The sequence below is a fragment of the Carcharodon carcharias genome, chromosome 5 (genome assembly GCF_017639515.1).
Source record: "Carcharodon carcharias isolate sCarCar2 chromosome 5, sCarCar2.pri, whole genome shotgun sequence".
Taxonomy (NCBI): Eukaryota; Metazoa; Chordata; class Chondrichthyes; order Lamniformes; family Lamnidae; genus Carcharodon; species Carcharodon carcharias.
This window is the reverse complement of record NC_054471.1, coordinates 78,787,649-78,810,322: the sequence shown is the minus strand read 5'-3', so window position 1 is coordinate 78,810,322 and position 22,674 is coordinate 78,787,649. Positions and strand designations below refer to the sequence as shown.

General features: G+C 42.4%; 1 protein-coding gene across 1 annotated transcript in view; it reads left to right on the top strand.

The window, feature by feature from the left end:
* The window catches only part of LOC121277722 (versican core protein-like), a 151,993-nt gene that overhangs the window by 24,557 nt on the left and 104,762 nt on the right, over positions 1 to 22,674 (top strand). Inside the window, exons 2-3 of the mRNA XM_041187357.1 lie at positions 4,097 to 4,218; positions 21,404 to 21,663. Coding sequence (XP_041043291.1) covers positions 4,209 to 4,218; positions 21,404 to 21,663 — 270 coding nt within the window. The 5' untranslated portion in view covers positions 4,097 to 4,208. The remainder of the gene's footprint in view (positions 1 to 4,096; positions 4,219 to 21,403; positions 21,664 to 22,674) is intronic.

Here is a 22,674-nt window from a genome sequence, read left to right as displayed (position 1 = left end):
GTGGTGTGTGAGTTTGAAGGCTTCCTGACATTGGGGAAGAGGATGTGCCTCTATGTTGAAGGCTCTAAGGTTCAAACATTCCCATCTTCCAGTAGTTCCAGTGTTTGCAATGAGGAAGCCTGACTCGAAAGTTAAAGATGCCCCTAACATTCCTCCTGTTCCCTGTGCAGGTGCAACATAGGCAGCTGCAGGCAGTAGCCCCTTGGGACCAACATTAACTCTGAGCAGGATTAGAATGCCTCAGGAGGTGCACTGTCACATCCTTGCTCTGCACCCAGCACCAGCACAGATACAGGCACCTTGGTGGATACATGCGGTTCGGCTGTTATGGAAAGACACACTGATGAGAGCACATCACAGCCGCTCGAACAGCTATCAGAGGCTGAGTTGGAGCTGGCCTCTGGCAGTCGGAGGAGTGCTTAAGCTGACCTAGATGGTGAGCTCCGGCCTGATGATGAGTCATCTGTCAGACAACAAATGCTGGATGTCGAGTTTGAGGTACATGGAGATGTGGCAGAAGAACTAGAGGTGTTGTGTGCACTGGCACACATGGACAGTGGAGGAGTCCATGCAGGCCATGAACACTGCAATCGCCCACTCTACAGAGTGCATGGCTTCCTCCATTGAGAGACTGACGACTGTCATGGAAAGCAAAACTCAACAGATCACTGATATGATACCCAGGTATCCATTCTGACATGTACTCCATCGCCTTGCCTCTGAGGAAGAGGGCCCTGAGCCAGGGCAAGAAGGAGACGAGGAGCATAGAATCACATCCAGGTCCTGGTATCACAGGAAAGCAGTGAGGGCCAAATGGACCTCATGGCAGCAGATGAGCAGCTGCTGATGCCATCAGGGGGTACCTCTCAGAGCATCTCTGACGGGGACAACCCCTCCTCTGCCCCTCTGCCTTGGCACTGATGCCTCTGAATGCCACAGCAACAGGTGAGCCACTGCCACTATGCAAGTCGCTCCCAACATGCCGGGACCCTCATGGCCTCAGGCAACCAGAGGACGGCCACCTAACGTTAACCCAGGGAAAGGGGCATAATTGTCATCAACCTGTCTCCAGCACAGCCAACAGTGAGAGGGGATCACCACGCCATAGCACCCAGAAAAGATTCAAGAAAATCCACATTCATCACACATCTATTCGTGAAATTTTATCATTGTCCTGAGTTATTGTGTACATAAATGATTTTTCTTTTCAAATCATTGTCCAACTACTTTTGTGCATTATTTCTGGGTGATGGTTTGGATATGGATTTCTTTACTGCTGTGATGGGAGTTTGTGATTATGTGGGTCCCTCCACTTGATGTTATTTGGTTGACTCACATTTCTCTTCCGCATTTCTGGTGTTCATACCAGGGAGCTGTGTAGAGAAGGTGCCAAAGGCAAGACGGTGCAACGGAGCTGGAGACACTCAGTGACTGGAATTTTCTAAATATCAGAACTTCCCTTGTCTCACAGGAATCCAGACTCTCCCGTGGACCGGGTTGCACAGTCACCTGCTGCAGCTCATGCTCCTCTTCATCAGGCTCCTCTTCAGAGGAACGGACAGTCTCCAATTCATCCTCTGGCAGGGCTTCCTCTCTCCAAAAGGCCAGGTTGCGCAGCACACAGCAAACAACTACATAAGGGAAACTCTGGCTGATGCATAGTGGAGAGCACCACCCAATTGGCCCAGTCATCAGAATCATACTTTGAGCAGACCAATGACCTTTCCGATGATGGCCCTGGTCATAGCGTGTTTATCTTTGTACCAATGCTTCGCCTCCATCCATGGATTTCTTACTTTAGTCATCAGCCATTTTTTTAAGGGGTATCCTTTGTCGCTGAGTAGCCAGCCATCGAAAACATCTAGGTAAACATCCCTGGTACCTGGGAATGTCTGAAGATGTATGTGTCGTGGCTGCTTCCCGGGTAACGTGCACACACCTGTATAGTTCTTTGATTGTGATCTCATTATTGATGGAGTGGAATTTTTTTCTCTTTATGAAAGCCCCTGGCTGTTCAGCTGCTGTTTTGATGGCTACAAGGGTACAATCAATGACCTTTTGTAACTGTAGGAATCCAGCCACGGCTGCAAAACCTTTGGCTCTTTCCTCTTGACTGGGGTTGTCAGGTATAAAAAAAATATACTGATGTGCCGCCGTGACATGGCATCAGTGAAGGCCTGCATTTAATGATGTGCTGAAGGCTGGGTGATCCCACTGAGGTCTCCTGGAATGACCCCAGAGGCGAAGAAGATCAATGCCACCGTTACTTTTAAGGTCATAGGCATTGGGTGGTAACCCAGACAATTTAAGGCTATCTCAGCTGAAGGCAGGTCACAGAGGGATGTGATGAAGTCTTTGGAAGCACAGTCGCTCTGTCATATGAAGGTAGGACATTCTGACACTGTGCACTTTGTTGGCAAGATAGGGCCTTCACCTATCTCCGCCTGCCTGCTTCTACCTCCCCTCCACAGCCCCTTGCTCAGCAAGTGTACCTGCCCCTGGCCAGCTGGCCTCCACCCTTTCCTTCTCCTCTCCTCCTCTCTGGAGGAGGTGCCTCCAACAGAATGTACAATTCCCATATGGTACAGCATTTCACAGAACAAATGGTGCAATGCTCAGTGATGACAAAAGCACTTCCTTTTTTGGCCCCTCCCCTAGGGAACTGCCCTGAATCATATGAAAATGATATGAAAGACATAATTTCCAACATTACCTAAGTCTCATCAGACCCTTCTCTGAAGTCAAAGTCAGACATAGTCACCCCTGCAGCCTCTATATCCGCCTTTTCAGCAGTTCCAAAAAAAAGTGACCCCTACCAGCTGTGTTTCTTGCACACCCAGCGCAATACGGTACAAGCAATGTTTTGTCCCAGTTAATTGCACTCTAAACTGCTTTAATTGCTTGTTAATTAGATCTTTCAAAATGACGGGTGGGCTGGCAATTGATTTTCAAGGCAGATTTTTTCTTTATCCAGGCTGATCTGTAATACATTGGCCCATATCTTCCAATCAGTTGCGATGCTGGGTGGAGTCATCGGGTCAGGTTAGGGAGTGCGATGGGGTTAGGTGGAGTAGTTGGTTGTGATGGTGGGCTGAGTTGCACCGTTATTCACTGAGTTTTACCAGGAATTAATATTTCTAAGGTAAGTATCTGGGTAAGTAGCACATACCCAACTGAAGTGTCCAACACAGATCACTGAAAGGGACGTTCGTGGAGGGCCCTGGACAGTGTAAATCAGCCTGTCAGAAGTTTGAACTTCCTGGGCAACTACAGCACCTGTGTGCACGTAGGGTCTCTGACTTCCTCAGGGTGCTAACGCACAACAGCCGCTTAAGTTCAGAGCTTCACTGCTCCTGATACTGGAAGATATGTGTTTCAATGCAGTGAGTTCTGGGTGTTGAAGACACCCTTGATCATCCACGTCTGCTGTTAGCAGAGCTGATCAAAGCATGATCCGCCCTGCTGGGTTGTGCTTTGCGGCAACAACCAAGACAAAAAAGCTGCTGTCAGGTTTAATAGATGTGTTAACTATCTTGCGGATGCCAATTTGTGGCAAATGGCATGTAGAAATACAAGAGAATGAAGGATGAAACACAGAGAGAGACAGAATGGAGAAGGAAATTGAACATTAGAGAAACAAGGAGACATGGGAGGACAATAAACTATACAGAAGAAACTAAGTGAAACGCATCAATAAAAAAATGTACCTGGGTAGCAGAAATGAATGATGAAACTGCCTTCCAGTAAGAGATTTCATATGTAGGAATCAGTGATTTGAAAGGGGAAAGATCTTCATCATCTCTCTTATAAATCAGTCGAGAGTTTGACAATAAACGCTGCGCATGTTACCTTGCCAGAACATGGAAGATGAAAACTTTTAGCAATAGGCTTAATAACTCTTTTTCTTTTTGATTGATTAACCTCACAAGTTGGCCCATACAGCATATCCCTCAGTCTGCTCCCTCACGAGTAACATCTCTTGTTGTGTTTTGAAAAGTTTGCAAATGGCAGTGCACAATTAGGTTGATGTTAGCAGGGAAGGGGGCTGTTTTCACGACATTTTAATCCAAGTGCCTGTTCATTTTTTTTTTCTCAGAGCTACCAGTGTGTCTGCCTCCCAGGGTGGGAAGGGGATTTCTGTGAACACGGAGTCAATGAGTGTGCTTCTGAACCTTGTGAAAATAATGCGACCTGTGAAGACCTGGTGAATGGCTACCGGTAGGTACTAAATCAAAAAGCACATTAAAAAGAAGACATAGTGCATTGAGTTGATAGGCAGTTGAGGATGAAACAGGTCATGACCTATTGGTGGACTGGCTGTACACTAATGAGACTCCCACCTAATCAGGCAAGTGCCTTGGCCACCTAAAGAAAGGACTAATTTAAGATATAGGAAGGTAGAAAAGGAGTAGGAATGGGGTACAGGAACATAGGATCTGGAATCGTTCACTTAGCTCCTCGAGCCTGTTCCACTGTCATTCAGTGGGATCATGGCCGATCTACGATCCAAGTTTATGACCAAAATTTTCCGGTTGGAGATGTGTAGCCGGAGTCAGGGTTAATGCCAACATCACGATCCTGCCTTTGTCCAGGCAGTGCTGGCTGGTGGGATTTTCATCTCCAAGATGGCAAACAGCCTAAAGTCATCATTGAGACCAGATGGAAGTGGTCACTATTCAAACAGCGAGGTTAAAACGCCTGCCTCCATTCTCAGGAACATTAACTCAATTCTTCAGGTCAGTGTAAAGGTGCCCATTGCCCTCACCCTTAAACCTCCTACCCCTCATCTGCTTCATTCCCATCACCCCCTACATTCTCTTTACCCTCCCTTCACTCCCTTTCCCCCGTACTATCCCCCTACAACCCACTAATCCAGTATCCCCTTTATAAACAGAACTCAAAAACCTTATAATACCATCTGGAAGTCATTGGAAAGCTCATAGGTTTCTTAAAATAAACAACCATCACTTGAATTGACGCTTGAAACATAATCATCTTCAGAAGCTTATAAACATATTAAAAGACACAAACATTACTTGAAAAAATATTTCAAAACCATTGTCCTCTTCAGAAGCTCATAAAACTGTCAATGCCATCAAACTCATATGCCTCAGGACAGCTGAATAAACAAGCTCTCCACTATAAAATTTATTAGTGCTTTGGAAGGCAACCAAAGAACATGTATCTGGCAAAGCTCCCAAACAGCTAAATGGATGGCTGAGCTTATCTGTAAAGAATGAATGAAAGCAATAGGAAAGTTGAAACAATTAGCTCTGGACCTTGCACTGGGCTAGCCTTTCAATATTGTACAATACAGAATAGCACTTTGTCCAGTGGATAATCCATTCTAACGTATCTGATTACTTTTCCATTTTTACAATGCTATTCTTTCACTTGACAGCAAAACAGTGTCCGGAAGTAACAACATGGCAACCACATTATTTAATTGTCACTTACTTTTTCCAATCACAGCATTATCATCGCTCAGTTTACTAAGCACATATATAACTTAGGCTACAGCATTTCATGGTGAACTGTAAAGGAGGCAAAACCATTTTTACTCACCTTTTATACTCTTTCCACCTCCAATCCATGGTTTGCGCCTCTACCCTATAGGTGTGATTTAGGAGGGCTTCCAAAATGTAAATGCCTTGATGATAAGTCCAGAAGTTCTGAAATGTTCACTTCTACAATGGTGCTAACAACGTCCAAACAACAACGTATGAGGTTCCTTTCCTGTGACCTTTTTCTTTGGTAAATCTAACTCCATCATCTATCTTCTTCAGGTGGTGAAGGCGCCCATATTTCCATACCCAACTCCACATGGACCTTTGCCCTCTAACCCTTCATACCTTTGGCTAACAAAAATCTAACAATCTCACAATTAACATTTACAATCTAGCATCAATTGCCGTTAGCAGAAAGAGTTCCCAAACCCTACCATCCTTCATGTTTCCTAATTTTGCTCCTGAAATGTCTGGCTCTAATTTTGAGACCATACCCCTGGTCCTAGAGTCCCAAAATAGTGGAAATACTTCCTCCCAACCTGCCATATCTGTTCCCCTTAATACCTTGAAAAGTTTGATCAAATCACGCCTTCACCTTTGAAATTCCAAGGAACACAACCTAGTTTATTTGAACTCTCTTTGTACGTTAATGCTTGGAATCCAGGTTCCACTCTAGTAAATCTGTGTGGCACTCCCTCCTAAGTTGTGGTACCCAGAATCACTGACAGTGCTCCAGGTGTGGTCCAAGCAGGATTTTGTCTTGCTGAAGCATGACTTCTATCCCCTTTTATTCTAGTTCTCTCAATATTAAGATTTGCATTCCATTAACTCTATTACTTATTTTTCTGTACTTGTCCATGGAATTTTAATCTCTGTACCTAAACCCACAAGTCCCTTTGGAGCTTCACTGTTTTTAGCTTTTCACCATTTAGAAAGCACTCTGTTCTATCCTTTTCGGGTCTTAAGTGGCTTGCCTCACATTCACCTACATCAAAATCCATTTGCCACTTATTTTCCCATTCTTTATTATCTTTATGTTACACTTCCATCTACACTTCTTTACAATGCTGCCTATCTTTTACATCATTGGCAAATTTGGGTAAGTTGCATTCTGTTCCATCAACTGAATAGTTAATGAATACAGTGAATAATTGAGGCCTAACACAGATCCTTGCAGTAAGTTTTGGCCCAGTTATTTTAACTACAACCCCACTCTATTCCTGACAGGCAGGATCATTTAAACCTCAACCTTGAATGTCAGCAAGTTACTGTGAATGAAGAGATTTCTCCTGTATTTCCTATTGGATTTACAGCAACTACCTGATATTGGTTTTCCCTGGTTTTGGCCTGGTTCCACACATGGAAACATCTCTGTGCCTACTCTATCAAACCCTCTCATAATCTTAAAGCTCTCATACTTCTCTTTTCTGGAGAAAAGAGCCCAAGCCTATTTAGCTTTTCATGATGTTTAGAACTCCTCGGTTCTGAATGAGCGGTGAGTTTTTTTCCACTCAGCGCAGACACGATGGGCTGAATAGCCTCTTTCTGTGCCGTAACTTTTATATGGTTTTATGGTCTCATGCTTATAAATCTTTTTTGTCCCTTCTCCAGTGCCTCGATATCTTTGCTCTCATATGGAAACCAGAACCATATATTCACTGTTGTATAATTATAGGTTTTAAGAACACTTGGTGTTACATAATTGAACTGTGCAGAGGTGAGAGTGAACTTCCATACAAAAGCTGATAAACTGCATCAACCTAAATACTATTTCATCTATTTCGCCATTGAACTAATAATCATTGCATAGTTCAAAACTGATATAGCAATTAATCAAAACAGCAGTTATTTCTAAAAGTCCTATTTAAACATTTCTTTACCTGTCAGACTAAGAGCGAAGCATTTTTAATTGAAACTGCCTTTGACTTTTCAATAAAACAATTTCCGTACAACACAAGTTATACAAATCTCCAGCAAATGAATCCAGAGAGGGATACGATTATGAATTTTAAACCAAAACAAGTATTTTTTTTACTAAACAGGAGCAACTGGAAGATATGTTGCAAATGGAATTCAATTGGAGAAAAGTCAAAGTTGCTGTCTCAGAGAAAACTTATTTGGTCAAGATCAACCTCAAACCTGTGTTTCCATTCATGGAAAAGATATTTTATTTTGCATTACTGCTCTGTTGCAGTAATGGATATTAAATACAGAACTCCCTATAAACAAAGAGAATCTCAGGTTAGCGCACAGACTTTAACACATTTACATAAGTCCCTCCCAATCTTTCCTCTCAATGCCAGCCTCAAGTGACAATTCTTCATGTGTGAACTCAAAATGAGTCTTGACAGTCCCTCTAAATGTGGGGTGCACAGTAATTACACTCAATATCTGCACTCACCTTCCAAAAGGACTCACCGATGGTGATCAGGAGCAACTTACCCACTCACTATCTCTGTGGCCTCCTTCCTCTCCCTGAGATCTCTGCACTCCTCCAATTCTGGCCTCTTGCGCGTTCTCGATTTTCATCTCTCCACCATTGATGGAGGTGTCTTCAGTTGCCTAGTTTCTAAGTTCTGGAATCTTTTCCCTCTGTACATCTCCACGTTTTCTCCTCCTTTAAGACATTCTTTCAAAGCTACTTCTTTGACCAAGCCTCTGGTCACCTGTCCTATGTTGCCCATCATATATTCTGTTTATAATGCTCTTGTGAAATGCCTTTGGGCATTTTACTGTATTAAATGAGTAATAAAACTGAAAGCTTTTGTTAGATTGCACTGGAGGTTTTTGAAAGTTTCAGTATGTGTTTTGATTCAGTGCTAACTTTCAAAGGGGAAATTTGCAACAGCATGGGGAAAGAGCAGGGGATGAGGAACTAATTGGAAAGCTCTTTCAGGAAGCCAGCACAGTCACCATGGGCCAAGTGACCTCTTGTTAAGCTGTATTATTCTATAATGCTATGACAAGAGTTTAGCTGGCCGAGGTTCCTTAAGACTGTAGTGTGGGTTTAAATGTTGTTTGAAAAGCTTAACTACCTTCCGCTTAGCGGTTAGGTAAATTTGCTTTATTGTTTTGTGAATCAGTGCCTTTTTCTTCAATGGAGGACAGATGCTTTTGCATTGCAAGGCTTCTAATATTCCTCTTATGAGAACAATTGTGCTGCTCAAATTTTACTGGCGAAAACAATACTTTCAGGATAACAATATCTTTGGGAGTCCTGATAGCATTACATGATTTGCATTGCATCTTTGATCTTATCTATACACTCATTATACCCCTCAGAGTCACAGTTATACACTCGGTCTTACCTGTACGTTACCTGTGTTCATCCTTCTGCAGCATAAGAATGGTCATCACTTCATTAAGCCATAATGCAATGGACCCTTCCAAGCGACTGCAAGGTAACATAGGAACATAGAAAGATAGGAGCAGGAGAAGGCCAGTTGGCCCCTCGAGTATGCTCTGCCATTGAACTAGATCATGGCTGATCTCCTGCCTCAATGCCATTTTTCAGCACTATCCCCACATCCTTTGATATCTTTAATATCTAGAAATCTATGGATCTCTGTCTTGACCATGCTCAATGACTGAGCCTCCACAGCCCTCTGGGGTAGAGAATTCCAAAGATTCATCACCCTCTGAGTGAAGAAATTTCTCCTCAACTCAGCCCTAAATGGCCTATTGTTTATTCTGAGACGGTGTCTCCTGGTACTGGACTATAAAAATATTTTTACTTCATTCAATTGAAGAGTCATACGGACTCGAAACGTTAACTGTTGTTCCTCTCCGCAGATGCTGCCAGATCTGCTGAGTTTTTCCAGGTATTTTTATTTTTGGTTTGGATTTCCAGTAGCTGCAGTTTTTTGCTTTTACATTCCTACCTAGTTTTGTGACATCAGCAAACTTGGAAATATTACATTTGGTCCACACATCCAAATGATTCATATAGATTGCGAATAGCTGGAGCCCAAGCACTGATCCTTGTGGTACCCCACTAGTCATAGCCTACCAACCTGAGAATGGCCTTTTTATTCCTATGCTATGGGCAGAATTTTGCCCTTGGTGTGTGGGCAGTCAGGAAGCTGACCGCCGCCTGCGATTGGCACCGCACTGCGATTTCACACTGGTGAGCCAATTAAAGCCCACCCAGCGTGAAACACGAGTGGTAGCGCTGAGCGCTGTCTGTGTTAGAGAGTGGGGGGGGTGCAGCCAGAGGAGGGAAAGCGGGCCGTGCATGAACTTTGCGCTTGCGCGCGAGTGAGCACTGCATAATCTCCCTGAGGCAGCTCCATGCCTCAGAGAGGTGAAGAGATATAACAAAAAAATAATAAAGAAAATAAAAATATAATAAAACATCCCCTCATGTGACTCTCACATAAGCAGGGACATGTTATTAATTCAATTGCAAAACTTTTATTTTATTTTTATTTGCTTTTGGAAACCTCATCCCTCCCATGGATGAGATTTCCAAAAAAAATGCAAAGGTCACTTGGCCCTTTTGCCTGCCCGCCAACCGTTAGGTTGGATGGGCAGCAAAAATTTAACTTAATTGATTATTTTATGGCCTTAACAGGCCTTTTAATTGTTGGTGAGCACGCTGCAAACTCCGGCGCGTGCCCGCTGGCCAAACTATCGCACAACTGCGCATTAATGTCAGCACGCTCGGCCAACGTCAATGCGCACCCGCCAGCTGAGCAAAAATTTCTGCCCTATGTTTTCTGTCCGTTTACCAATTCTCAATCCATGTCAGTATATTACCCCCAATCCCATGTGCTGTAATTTTGTTTATGAAACTCTTGTGTGGAACTTTATCGAAAGCCTTCTGAGAATTCAAATATGCCACATCCACAGGTTCCCCCTTATCTAATCTGCTAGTTATATCCTCAAAAAACTCTAACAGCTTTGTTGAACTTGATTTCCATTTCATAAATTCATGTTGACTCTGCCCAATCATACCATTATTTTCTAAGTGTTCAGTTATCACATCCTTTATAATAGATTCAAACATTTCTCCCCAATCTCCCCAGACTCCTCACCCCCAGAATTGGGGGAGATGATGGCATAGTGGTGATGTCACTGGACTAGTAATCCATAGACCCAGGCTAATGCACTGGGGACACAGCAGCTGGTGGAAATTGAATTCAATTAATGAATCTCAAATAGAAAGCTAATCTCAGTAATAGTGACCATGAAAAACCCATTGTAAAAACATTTTTTTTTAACTAAGTGTCCAGTGATCTGCCATCCTTATCTGGTATGGGCTACATGTGATTCTAGACACACAGCAATGTGGTTAACTCTTAACTGCCCTCTGAAATGGCATAGCAAACCATATAATTCAAGGGCAATTAAGAATGGCCTTGCCAGCGATGGCAACATCCCATGAAAGAATAAAGAAAAAACACCCTACATCTACTGATGCCAACTTAGACAGGGATATTGTGATTGTCTGTTCCAGCCCCAAAGACTCAAGTGGTTGGCAGGCCTGATGTCACCCTCAGAGATGCGGAAAATAAAAGCTCATGGTATAGGTGAGGGGTAACATATTGGCATGGATGGAAGATTGGCTGGCTAACAGGGAGCAGAGAGTAGGCATAAATGTGTTTTTTTCAGGTTGGCAAGATGTAACGAGTGGTGTGCCACAAGGATGAATGCTGGCACCTCAACTGTTTACAATTTGTATAAATGATTTGGATGAAGTGTTGTATGGGATGGTTGCCAAATTTGCTGATGACATAAAGATAGGTAGGAAAGTAAGTAAGTTGTGAAAAGGACAAAAGGAGGTTACAAAAAGATAGATAGGTTAAGTGAGTGGGCAAAGATCAGGCAAATGGAGGATAAAGTGAGAAAATGTGAAATGGTCCATTTTGGCAGAAAGAATAAAAGAAAGGCATATTATCTACCTGATGAGAGATTGCAGAGCTCTGAGATACAAAGGGATCTGGGTGTCTTAGTGTGTAAATTGCAAAAGGCTAGTATGCAGGTACAGCAAGTAATTAGGAAGACTAGTAGAATGTTATCATTTATTCCAAGGGGAATTGAATACAAAAGTAGGGAGGTAGTGCTTCAGTTATACAGAGCACTAATGAGACCACATCTGGAGTACTGTGTACAGTACTGGTCACTTTATTTAAGGAAGGATGTAAATGTATTGAATGCAACTCAGAGAAGGCTTATCAGACTAATACCTGGAATGGGCAGGTTGAGTTATGAGGAAAGGTTGGATAAGCTAGAAGTGTATAGATTCTTGGTAAGCAAAGGAGTGATGGGTTATCTGGGGTAAGCGGGATGCAGATATGAGGTTGCCATCAGATCAGCCATGATCTTATGAAATGGCGGAGCGGCTCGAAGGCCGAATTGGCTATTACTGCTCCTTGTTCGTATGTAACATGTGGTTCGTCCAGGTACACGGAAGTGAACGCAACTCAATTGTTACAGGGTGCAGAAAATGGTTAGAAAATGTGCCGCCTAGGCTTCTCAAAGGTTACAAAATATTTTTATCTGTTATGTGATTGGTATTTATCATGCAGTCGGCAATAGTCTATTTGCTGGGGATTTGGGAAGATCTTTGGGCCGGAAGTTTCGTGCAGAATGGAAAGGCTCTCTGTCTTCACGAAAATGGCAGCAGAGGCTCAAATCCGGCAGCCCTGTGCCCGAACTGTGCTCCTGCCATTTTCACAGGAAAGGTTCTAAATTGCACATCCATGGTTCATGGAGGCAACTGCACAAGTGCAGCTAGCGAGATGTCCAAAACATGACTTGTGCACTTTATACCTGGTAAGAGAAGGTTTAAAGCTGCCAGAGTTGTTTGGGGAGGTAAGGTACCCTTTTGGATATGGTCCAAGTACACCTTTATGAGAAGTCAGTTGCCCTTTGGGAGAAGTAAAGTACCTAAAAAGTGCAGAAACTCATTGGATAGGTCAAGAGAGCTGTTGAGGGGAGCTGTCAAGTTGTCAAGAGATTTAAATCTCCTGCTATTTAAAAATTTGAAAGAGCTCTCTGCAGTGTAAAAAAAAAGTGCTTGCTATTTCACTCGGTTTGTTGACATAAGCCTGAGAATGACCATTATAAGATTAGTGCTGCATGAAGTATTTCAAACCTATCATGACAATGGGATATCTGTCAGTTCATTGTTTGATTGACAGTTCCAAGTGGTTGTAACCTTTTTGAAGTCGGACTATAATTATAGTAATTTTTTTATAGGGATTAAAGGAAGTTAAATCAAGTGAATGACATTTGTCAATGAGAGATTTTTAAAATAATGAATTCATCAATATGCACTTAAGAATTTTACTTCATTTAATCTCAGCATGACTCCTGAGGTCTGCCCATGGTGAATACTGGATGAGTTGGTATGGTAGATGTGAGGGCAAAGGATAGTGGTTGTATGGGATGGCATGCATTGACACTAAGTTGGCATGGGACTATAAAGGGCAGTGGAGTGGGTGAGGGGCATATGTTGGCATGGAGGATATGAAGGGCCATTGGGGATCTGTGTGGGACATGAGTTGGTATGGATTGGACATGGGGAGTGTCTGGAGGGGAGAATTGAGGGGCAGTGAGGGTTGTTCATATCTTCAACAAAGTACCGGAGCACTAAGGCAGGCCTTCTGCACCGAACTCTTTCCAGAGACCCCCGCCACAACTCCTAGACTCGCATTTTCACATGAACACCAACCTCTGCCCCCGCACCACCAGGTTGAAAATCTGAACTTCGGGGCACCCTTTCCCAGGTCCAGTTTGTGGAGCTGGGAATTGTCCCGATTATGCATTCCTGACCTGAGAGTGAAAATTTAAGCCTTAATGTTAGAACTGGAGACAGAAAAACTGGATTACCATGCAGTGTCCTGATCTCCCATGTTGCCAATAGAATATAGAGTGGCAAAAAAGATTTTACAGGATGATACCAACACTGAGATCTTATGAAGATTGTACCTAATCCTGGTCTTTCAGTTTATTAAAGGGCTTGAAAGGCTGGTGTGGAGAAGTTGCTTCCACTTGTGAAAAATTGAAAAACTGTGGCCATAAAAACAAGATAAATATCACTAACATAAGCAATTCTGGAGAAATTCCTTTACCCAAAGCGCGGCTAGAATGCTGTTAGAAATATGACATTTGTAAGATTGTTATGTTTTGGGATTGTCCCTTTACTGTAGGTTAAATGGAGGAATTTAGGGGGTCATGTGACCTGCTCTAAATGCTGCTTCGCAACAAGTCTGAGTGGCTTGGTTGTATAGGACAGTGAGGCCCGGAGTGATTACTGAGAAGAAGGTGCAAAATATTCGTCCCTTTAGACAATGGCAAGTGCATCTGTGATAAATGTGTAGATTGTGAGACTCCAAGTTTCACCTGAAGGAGTTAGGAATGTCATATTTTTAGAATGGCTATTCTGTAAACTTTAATTTCAAGATGGAGTGGTATTGGGGTTGAAAGGACAGCTAATTAACATTTCAACCTGGTTTCAAGGCCCACGTGATTCACATTGCAATGGAGGTGGGCTTTGGGAAGATAGAAGCCCATGGGAAGCCCTTGTAGTATCAAGTTGCAGATTTTTCTTAAGATCTCCCTGAACCTCTCAAACAGGTAAGCCTGCAAGAGTCTGCTTGAGAGGGAGAACACAAAAAGATAGAGACAGCTAGTCCTGCACCTTTAAGCAGAGAAAGTGCTGTCCCTGTCAGCCACCATGCAAAATGCAAGTGGGAGCTCATGTTCAGATTGAAGCAATTGAGCTTTTGAGAATTTAAATAAGACTTGAAGATTTGCTTAGCTTGGCTAGAGAGAGGAATTTCCAGTTTGTGTCTCATCATGAAATTCAGTTCAGGGATTAGAATTTACCTGGCTGGAAAAGGAAGCAAGTCATTGGGAGCTGAGAATAGCTTTGGACTGGAGAATGAAGTGTCCACTTAAAGGGCAGAGTAAAGTATTACCATGGTGGTGATTTTCTCTTACTTTAAAAATTAAATGGGGGATCTTTTCTGTAGTTTAGATTATAAATTACCTACTGAATAGTGTTTAGACAATGTTGCTTTTAATTTGTTTACTACAGTGAAAATCATAAAATTTGAAATCTTGTGTGATCTTTCCAGTCAGCCACTAGAAATTTGAATATCGTTCTAAAAGTTATTGGTCTCTATGGGGATCACAACGACGTGGAGTTCACTACTGCTAGGAGTGGTTGAGACGTCTAGCATTGATGCATTTATCCTTAAAAGTGGATAGATCTGTAGACTTGGAAGGGTTTTAAGGGAAGAGATATCAGGGGCTCTGGCAGTAATTTTCAAATCTTCTCTGGCCACAGGTGAGGTGCCAGAGGACTGGAGTACTGCTAAAGTTGTCCCATTATTAAAAAAGAGAGGGGGGGATAGACAAGAAAATTACAGACCAGTCAGTCTAACCTTGATGGTAGGGAAGTTACTGGAAAGAATTCTGAGGGACCGAATATATCTACACTTGGGAAGGCACAGGTTAATCAGGGATAGTCAGCATGGATTTGTTAAAGGAAGGTCATGCTTGACAAAATTGATCAAATTTTTTGAAGTGGTAACTAGGAGTGTTTATGTGGTCTACATGGACTTTAGTAAGGCTGTTGACAAGGTCCCTCATGGCAGGCTGGTCAAGAAAGTAAGAGCCGATGGGATCCAAGGCAAAGTGGCACGTTGGATTCAAAATTAGCTGAGAGGCAGGAAGCAGAGGGTGATGGTAGAGGGATGTTTCTGTGACTGGAAGTCTGTTTCCAGTGGGGTTCTGCAGGGCTCAGTGCTGGGGCCCTTGCTGTTTGTGATGTACAAAAATGATTTGGACTTAAATACAGGGGATTTGATAAAGAAGTTTGCGGATGACATGAAAATTGGCAGGATGGTAAATAGTGAGGAGGAAAACCATAAACTGCAGGAGGATATGAATGTACTGGTCAGGTGGGCAGAGCAGTGTAAAATGGAATTCAGCCCAGAAAAGTGTGAGGTAATGCGCTGGGGGAGGGCTAACAAGGCAAGGGATTACACTATGAATGGTAGGACCCTGGAAAGCACTAAAGATCAGAGGGACCTCGGTGTGCATATCCACATATCCCTGAAGGTAGCAGGGCAGGTCGATACGGCGGTTAAGAAGGCATATAGGATACTTACCTTTATTAGCCGAAGCATAGAATACAAGAGCAGGGAGTTTATGCTGGAACTGTATAAAATGCTGGTTAGGCCATAACTGGAGTACTGTGTGCAGTTCTGGTCACCACTTTATAGGAAGGATGTGATTGCACTGGAGAGGGTGGAGAGGAGATTTACCAGGATGCTGCCTGGGCTGGAGGGTTTGAGCTATGAGGAAAGATTGAATAGGTTGAGGTTGTTTTCCTTGGAGCAGCGAAGGTTGAGAGGCGACCTGATAGAGGTGTATAAGATTATGAGGGGCCTAGATAGGGTGGATGGGAAGGCACTTTTTCCATTAGTAGAGGGGTCAGTAACCAGAGGACATAGATAAAAGGTACAAGGGGAATTGAGAATTTTTTTCACAGTCTGGAGCTCACTGCCTGAAAGGGTGATTGAGTCAGAAATTCTCATAACATTTAAGAAGTATTTAGATAGTCACTTGCGTTGCCATAGCCTCCGGGGCTGTGGGTCAAGCGCTGAAAAATGGGATTAGTTTAGTCAGATCTTTGTTGACTGGTGTGGACACGATGAGCCGAATGGCTTCGTTCTGTGCTGTAAACATCGATGAGCATTTCAGGGAATGCTGGATCAGAAAATTAGGAAGAAAGGAACTGGAGAATATGCTGATGGAGTTAGATAAAGAGGTATGTAAGGAGGATCATGTGGAGCATGAACACTAGGAAGGACTTGTTGCGTCAAATGTTCTGTGCTATAAATTCTGCATATTTCTATGTAAAGGTTAATGATTGACAAGCATTACTCATTTTACTGTCCACCTTAAATAGTGGGCAAACAGTTTTGGCAGCAATAATATAAGCAATAGTGATGGTATTAATATTCCTCAGATGTTAGGCCCTCAGTGTAAACAACTTCTGTCCACTCAGTATAATAGTTTAATCATTGCTTCTTGATCCATTCTGTGGGTCTATGAATGTTTTGTTTCTTCTAATTCTGTGATGTAAAATCCCATTAAACTATAATCAGCAGTCGTGACCTCTTCCCTTTGATAGGCTTCATTGTTTGGCATTCTGGGCCCCATTACCTTCTCTGAGCTCATTTGAAATTCCCTCCATTGCAGATGTTCTTTCTTTGAAGTATGCTTTTCTTCTTTAAAAGACAAAAGATAGACTTGAATGTATATTGCATCTTTCATGTCCCAAAGTGCTTCACAGTCAATGAAGTACTTTTGAAGAGTTGTCACTGTTAGGATTTAGGAAATGTAGCAGCTAATTTGCACACAGCAAGCTCCCACAAACAGCAATGTGATAATGACCAGATAATCTGTTTTTGTATGAACTGAGGGATAGAGAAAGACCAAGACACTGAGGGGAAGCTCACCTGCTCCTTTTTGAAATAGTGCCATGGGATCTCTTATGGCCAGCTGAGAGGGCATATAGAGCTTTGGTTTAAGGTCTGAGTCAAAAGATGATACCTCCAACAGTGCAGCACTTCCACAATGCTGCACTGGAATGTCAGCCTAGATTACGTGCTCAAATTTCTGGAGTAGGACTTGAACCCACAACTTTATCTCTCAATAGTGCGAGTGCTATTAACTGATCCATTGCTCACCTCAAAACTTTCATCTGTCTTTCGGTCTAAAATGTAAACCTACTGCTCAATGGCATAATGGTACAGTTAGTGGGCTTAGAAATTCGGAAGAACAGGCTAATGCACTGGCAGAGCATGTTCAAATCCTGCAACAGCAGCTGGTGGAATTTAAATTCAGTTAATTAGATATGGAATATAAGGCTGGTCTCAGTGAAAACCCACCTGGCTCACTAATGTCCTTTAGGATAGGAAGGAAGTCTGCCATTCTTACGCAGTCTGGCCTACACGTGACTCCAGACCCACAGCAATGTGGTTGACTCTTAAATGCTCTCTGAAATCACCGAGCAAGCCATTCAGTTCAAGGGCAGTTGCCTTGTCAGCTACACTGACATCCCATGAAAGAGTAAAAAAAACTCCCAAAACCTCCCCTAGTTTTCCCACTCTCTTCCAAGCTTTTAAAACCTAAATGTGATCTTATCTGAAAATTAACTATTAACTAATGTTTCTTATATGTAATTTCATTTGGGATTTCATAAATAAGAATTCTCAATATAATTAAATGAAAATAATTTTTATTATTGTGTTAACCTGAGATACCATTGCTGTTTCATCTATAATTTTCCTTAGATTAATGCAGTGTGCATTGATTAATTTTACTCCATCTCTTTTGCCATTTCAAATTCTCCTAAGAACACAGGAATAGAAGAGAATAGGAATGGGAGGAGGCCTTTTAGCCTTTCGAGCCCGTTCCACCATTCAGTGAGATGATGGCCGATTTGTGATCTAACTTTGTATGGCCACCTTTGCACCAGATCCTTTTCAATCTTGTAACACTCCCTGGGTAAGCTTCTCAATTATAAGTATGAATTAAACTAACAATTCCTGCAGAACACATCAGGTGGGAATATCGCCGCCGTAACATCAAAACACACACTTCATTAGCAATGTGTACGTTCTCCTGTGTGACTGAATCTCATAAATTAAATTATGTCTACAATCGTGAGAAGCAAAACTTTCTGAGCACCTCAGTGACAAACCTGAGGCAATAGTTGATGTTCCTTTGTTAAGGTTCGAAAACTACCAGGAATTATCCCATAGGCTGCTCAAAGATGTGAGAAGTTTGGAGGAATTTGACTGTTTCAACAGCCAACCTTTTCTTCTCATGTTGACAACCAGCTTGATGTGGTGCCGTGTCCTGTAGTTTCAGTATAAAGTAATGGAAAAGAAAACATTGGATACAGCGTCATGGCGGTATTGAATGAACGGGTAAATGCAATGAATGTAAGTTAAAATTCCATCATGACAGTTAGGAATTTTAAGCTCAGTTTCATTTAAAGAAACGTCCGGAAGTACAAAAGCGGTGCCAAGAAAATACTCATGATGTTTTTGGTTTGTTGTAAACTCCCAACTGATTCACGGATATGCTTTTGGAGCTATGTCACAGATCAGCTATGACCTCGTCAAATGACAGAACAGGCTCAAGGGGCCGAATGACCTCCTCCTGTTCCTATGCTTTGATGTTTAGGGAAGGAGAGTTGCCTCTCTTACGAGCTGTGGCTTCTAGGTGACTCCAATCTCGCACTAACAAGGTTCGCCCTTATAAGAGAAAAGTATGTTGGATGCTGGAACCTAAAATCTAAACAGAAAATACTGGAAATACTCAGCAGCTCTGGTAACATGTACATAGGGAAATAAATTGTTAACATTTCAGGTCTGTGATTCCTTGTCAGAACTGGAAGTGCTTAGAGATATAACAGTTTTTAAGCAAACCAGGCAAACTATGAGGGATTGGGGAAGAGAGAGGAGAATAGAGCAAAAGGGAACATCATTATTTGTATGGAAGGCAAGAGAGATTAAATGGCAAACAGGATGATAGTGCATGGCAAAAAAAGATGGGAATGGGATAAGCAAAGGAACAAAATATGTGTCCAGAAATGGTGTGAATGGAAACAACAGAATCTTCAGCAACAGCTCCCATCCAAAAAAAAAGGGGCAAGGGTAATGATCTGAAATTGTTGAACTCAGTGTTAAGTCTGTTTAGCTGTCCACTGTAGGGAATTAGCAAGCCTGTCAAATCATATCAAATTCAGAGCAATTAGGGTTTGGCACTAGTTACCAGCCTGTCAGCGACGCATTCACCCCAAGAACATTTTTTTCAATGACTGCGTTTGGTGTCACCATTATTCCACAACAGAATGGCAATGATTGGGTAATTTACCCACCAATCGTGCCAGGGGCTTGCACTGTTGAAAGTGACTGGGATTATACTCTCATATTCTGTGCTATCCTCCACTCACTACATTTTGTTGGAGAAATCTTCCTGCTCTTATTGGGAGAGGTGGCTGTAATTTTGGTCATGAGTTTTTTTTTGCTATGGTTCATTGAGACTATTTTTAAGTAGATTCTGTAGACTGTTTGCTGCAGTACACTGTTTAACTTGACTCTGGTGTAAAGTAGATTGGTTGCTGTGTTTCCTGTTGTAAACCTCACCCCTCCCACCTCCAATTCATTGCACAATGAAGAAAAAGAATCCTGAGAAGGTTTTTCACTGAAATGTTGAATTTCCCTATGAATGCTGGCCTCAGATAGAATTGCCACAATCTCCAAGACACTGTCAGCAGGACCTACAAGGCCAACATAGCAAAAGGAGGGGATTAAATACCTTCACAAAATGGGATTTGATTGTTTCCACTGCACTGCAAGAGAGGACAAGAGTCTAAGATAGCCACAATAAAATGTTCAAAGTGAGGTTAAAAAGAGACACTCATTCTTTATAATGAAGATTTTAGCCCTCAATGCTTGGATGATAATCGGACGAGCAACTGACTTGCCCTTTATTCCATTTGATTTTCATTCTAAAACTGGACAATTGCCTTCTGCCAGATTGCCCCCCAGGTGCTGAGAATGAAAATCAATCTCAAGGTGGAATTCACTATCACAAAGTATCATAGAAGCAAAATCCATCATAGGAAAGTAAATATTTGCTTGCAAAAGAGGGGAGCATTAAAGTATTTTTGAAATGAGCAGGACAATGGAAGTATACCACATGATTCATGAAGGGGGAAAAGCACACCCCATACTACAAAAATACATACTTAGGTCACAATTTTAAATGATCAATAATTGCAAAAGGGGACATTCACTAGAATGACACCAGAGATGAAGGACTTCAGTTACAGGGAGGGACTGGAGACTCTGTGTTTGTTTCCTTAAAGATGAGAGCATTGAGGAGATTTTTAAGAGGTGTTCAAAATTATGAAGGGCTTTAATAAAGTGAGTAAAGCAAAATGGCTTCCATTGGCAAGATTCAGTGACCAGTAGGCACAGATTTAAGGCAATTAGCAAATAGGGAGCTGAGGAGAACCTTTTTAAGCAGTAAGTTGTTACGATCTGGAATGCACTGCTTGAAAGATTCAACAATAGCTCACAGAAGAGAATGGAATAAATATTTGAAAAGGGAAAAAAAAGATATTGCAGGGCCCTGGGGAAAGAGCAGGTGAGTGGGACAAGTTGGATAGCTCTTTCAAAGAGCTGGCACAGGCACAATGGACTGAATGATCTCCTTCTGTGGTGCAAGATTTTTAAAATTAGTTTATTTTATTGTGAATTATTTTCAATTTATTACTCCATTAACCATTGAAGTTATGCTAACATGGAAGTTGCCAAATGCAGCATGCAGTCTGCTGCCTCCTCTTGAAACAGGTGAAAGAAGCAATGTTTGTGCCCTTTGAGCATTTAAACCCAATGAAAAGTGCAATGCCACCAATGGGAATATCTGAAGAGAATATCTTGGAATTATGTTAAATAAGAATGGTGCCCTGTTCCAGTTGAAGATTTTAATTGAAAGAAGGAAACTCATGTTTAGCACTCTGCTTAGCACTGGGGAGTGTTCGAGCTTTTGAACAATCTATCCTTTGAGTGCTTAATGGAGTAAAAATAACCCTAATGTTATAATCAACATTTTCATGGTATCTTTAGATTGAAATATTTTTTCTTCCTCAATTGCTAAAATTAAATATTGGCGAAGCTTCACATCCACACTTTGGTATATTAGATATTTCACACAAGCTCCATTCCAGTCAGGGTGCCTGAAACACTGTCGGAGCATTTTAACATCTTGAGTTATTGTCGAGGACTGTAGTATGGCTGTCCATTGCCAAGTGATTCATTGAACTAATACCCTTTAATTTCAATATATTTTGGCAGCTGCATGTGTACTCCAGGCTGGCGAGGGTCAACCTGCACAGAGGATGTCAATGAATGCGATTCCAATCCCTGTTGGGATGGTGCCACCTGTTTTGAACCTGCCGTCCCTGGAAAGTTTGAATGCATCTGCCCTCCGTTCTTCACTGGTGACCTGTGTGAGCAGCTGTACGATCCCTGCGACTTCCCCTACAATCCGTGCAGAAACAATTCCACTTGCATTACCCAAAGCAACGGGACTGCTCTCTGCAGCTGTCAACTGGGTGAGAGACTATTAATGTTCAGGTGTCCGAGGAGAAATAGGGGAAAAGAAGGCATGGAGAGTTTGGCTGTGTGCTTGGTTCCTGACTGGGTAAAGCAAATAGACATGGTTAGACATAAAGAAAAGCAAGTAACTATGCTTCACTGATGAGTTTATTTTAAGGTGTAACAAAGGCCAATTTGTCTAATGCAGTACTTAATTGAGTTAGACACTCCTAGGCCTAGACTATCCTACACATTGTGGCCTCGGAATTTGGTGGCACTTGGCAGTTTTTCAGGTACAACATTAAGCATCCAATACAGCAGGTGGAGTGTGCGCACTCAATAACTGCTGGAGGAGTGCCTTATCAGTAAGGGCAGAGTACGAGGAGTCCATGGCCCCATTTCCTGATTTCCCTCTGACTCCTCCCTCTCAGTAAAACTTAGTTTTCGCTTTACCAAGGAACTATCTGAGTTTGGTGGCTCATATTCTGTAACCGTTGAAACTCATGAAGAGAGAGCCTGAGGAACCAATATCAGGCGTGCCCCGGCCTACCTGTTCTGGCTCTGGGATCATGCTCTGCTTCCGCTGCCATCCAGCTTCTAGCCCTCTGTTTGTTTTTCTTTCTTCCAAACATTTAAAAATATGCAATCCCAGAAGAGCCTGAGTCCTTACTGAATCATCTTTAATTTCTTTCATTGTCAAGCGGTCATCTGAAGGTGCCTGAGTTAATAGATCTCCTGCTGAAATGTTTGCCTGATAAGAAATTTTCATTCTAATCTTTCAAATTCAAATATTTCCAACGTAGATCCACAAAAGTGGTCTCATCAGTGAAGGTAATGGGTGGAGTCATCCTTGGTTTGCCCTAAGCATGGTAGTGGGCGGGAAAAAGAATGTTTTACCCGCCGACTGCAATGGCAGCATTTCACGCTCATCGTCCCATTGCTGTCTTGTTAATCATGTGTTCCCGGGAAACACGCCGCCTCGATGGTGGGTGGGCTCTCATTCGCCCGCCACGCCATTACTTCGCCGC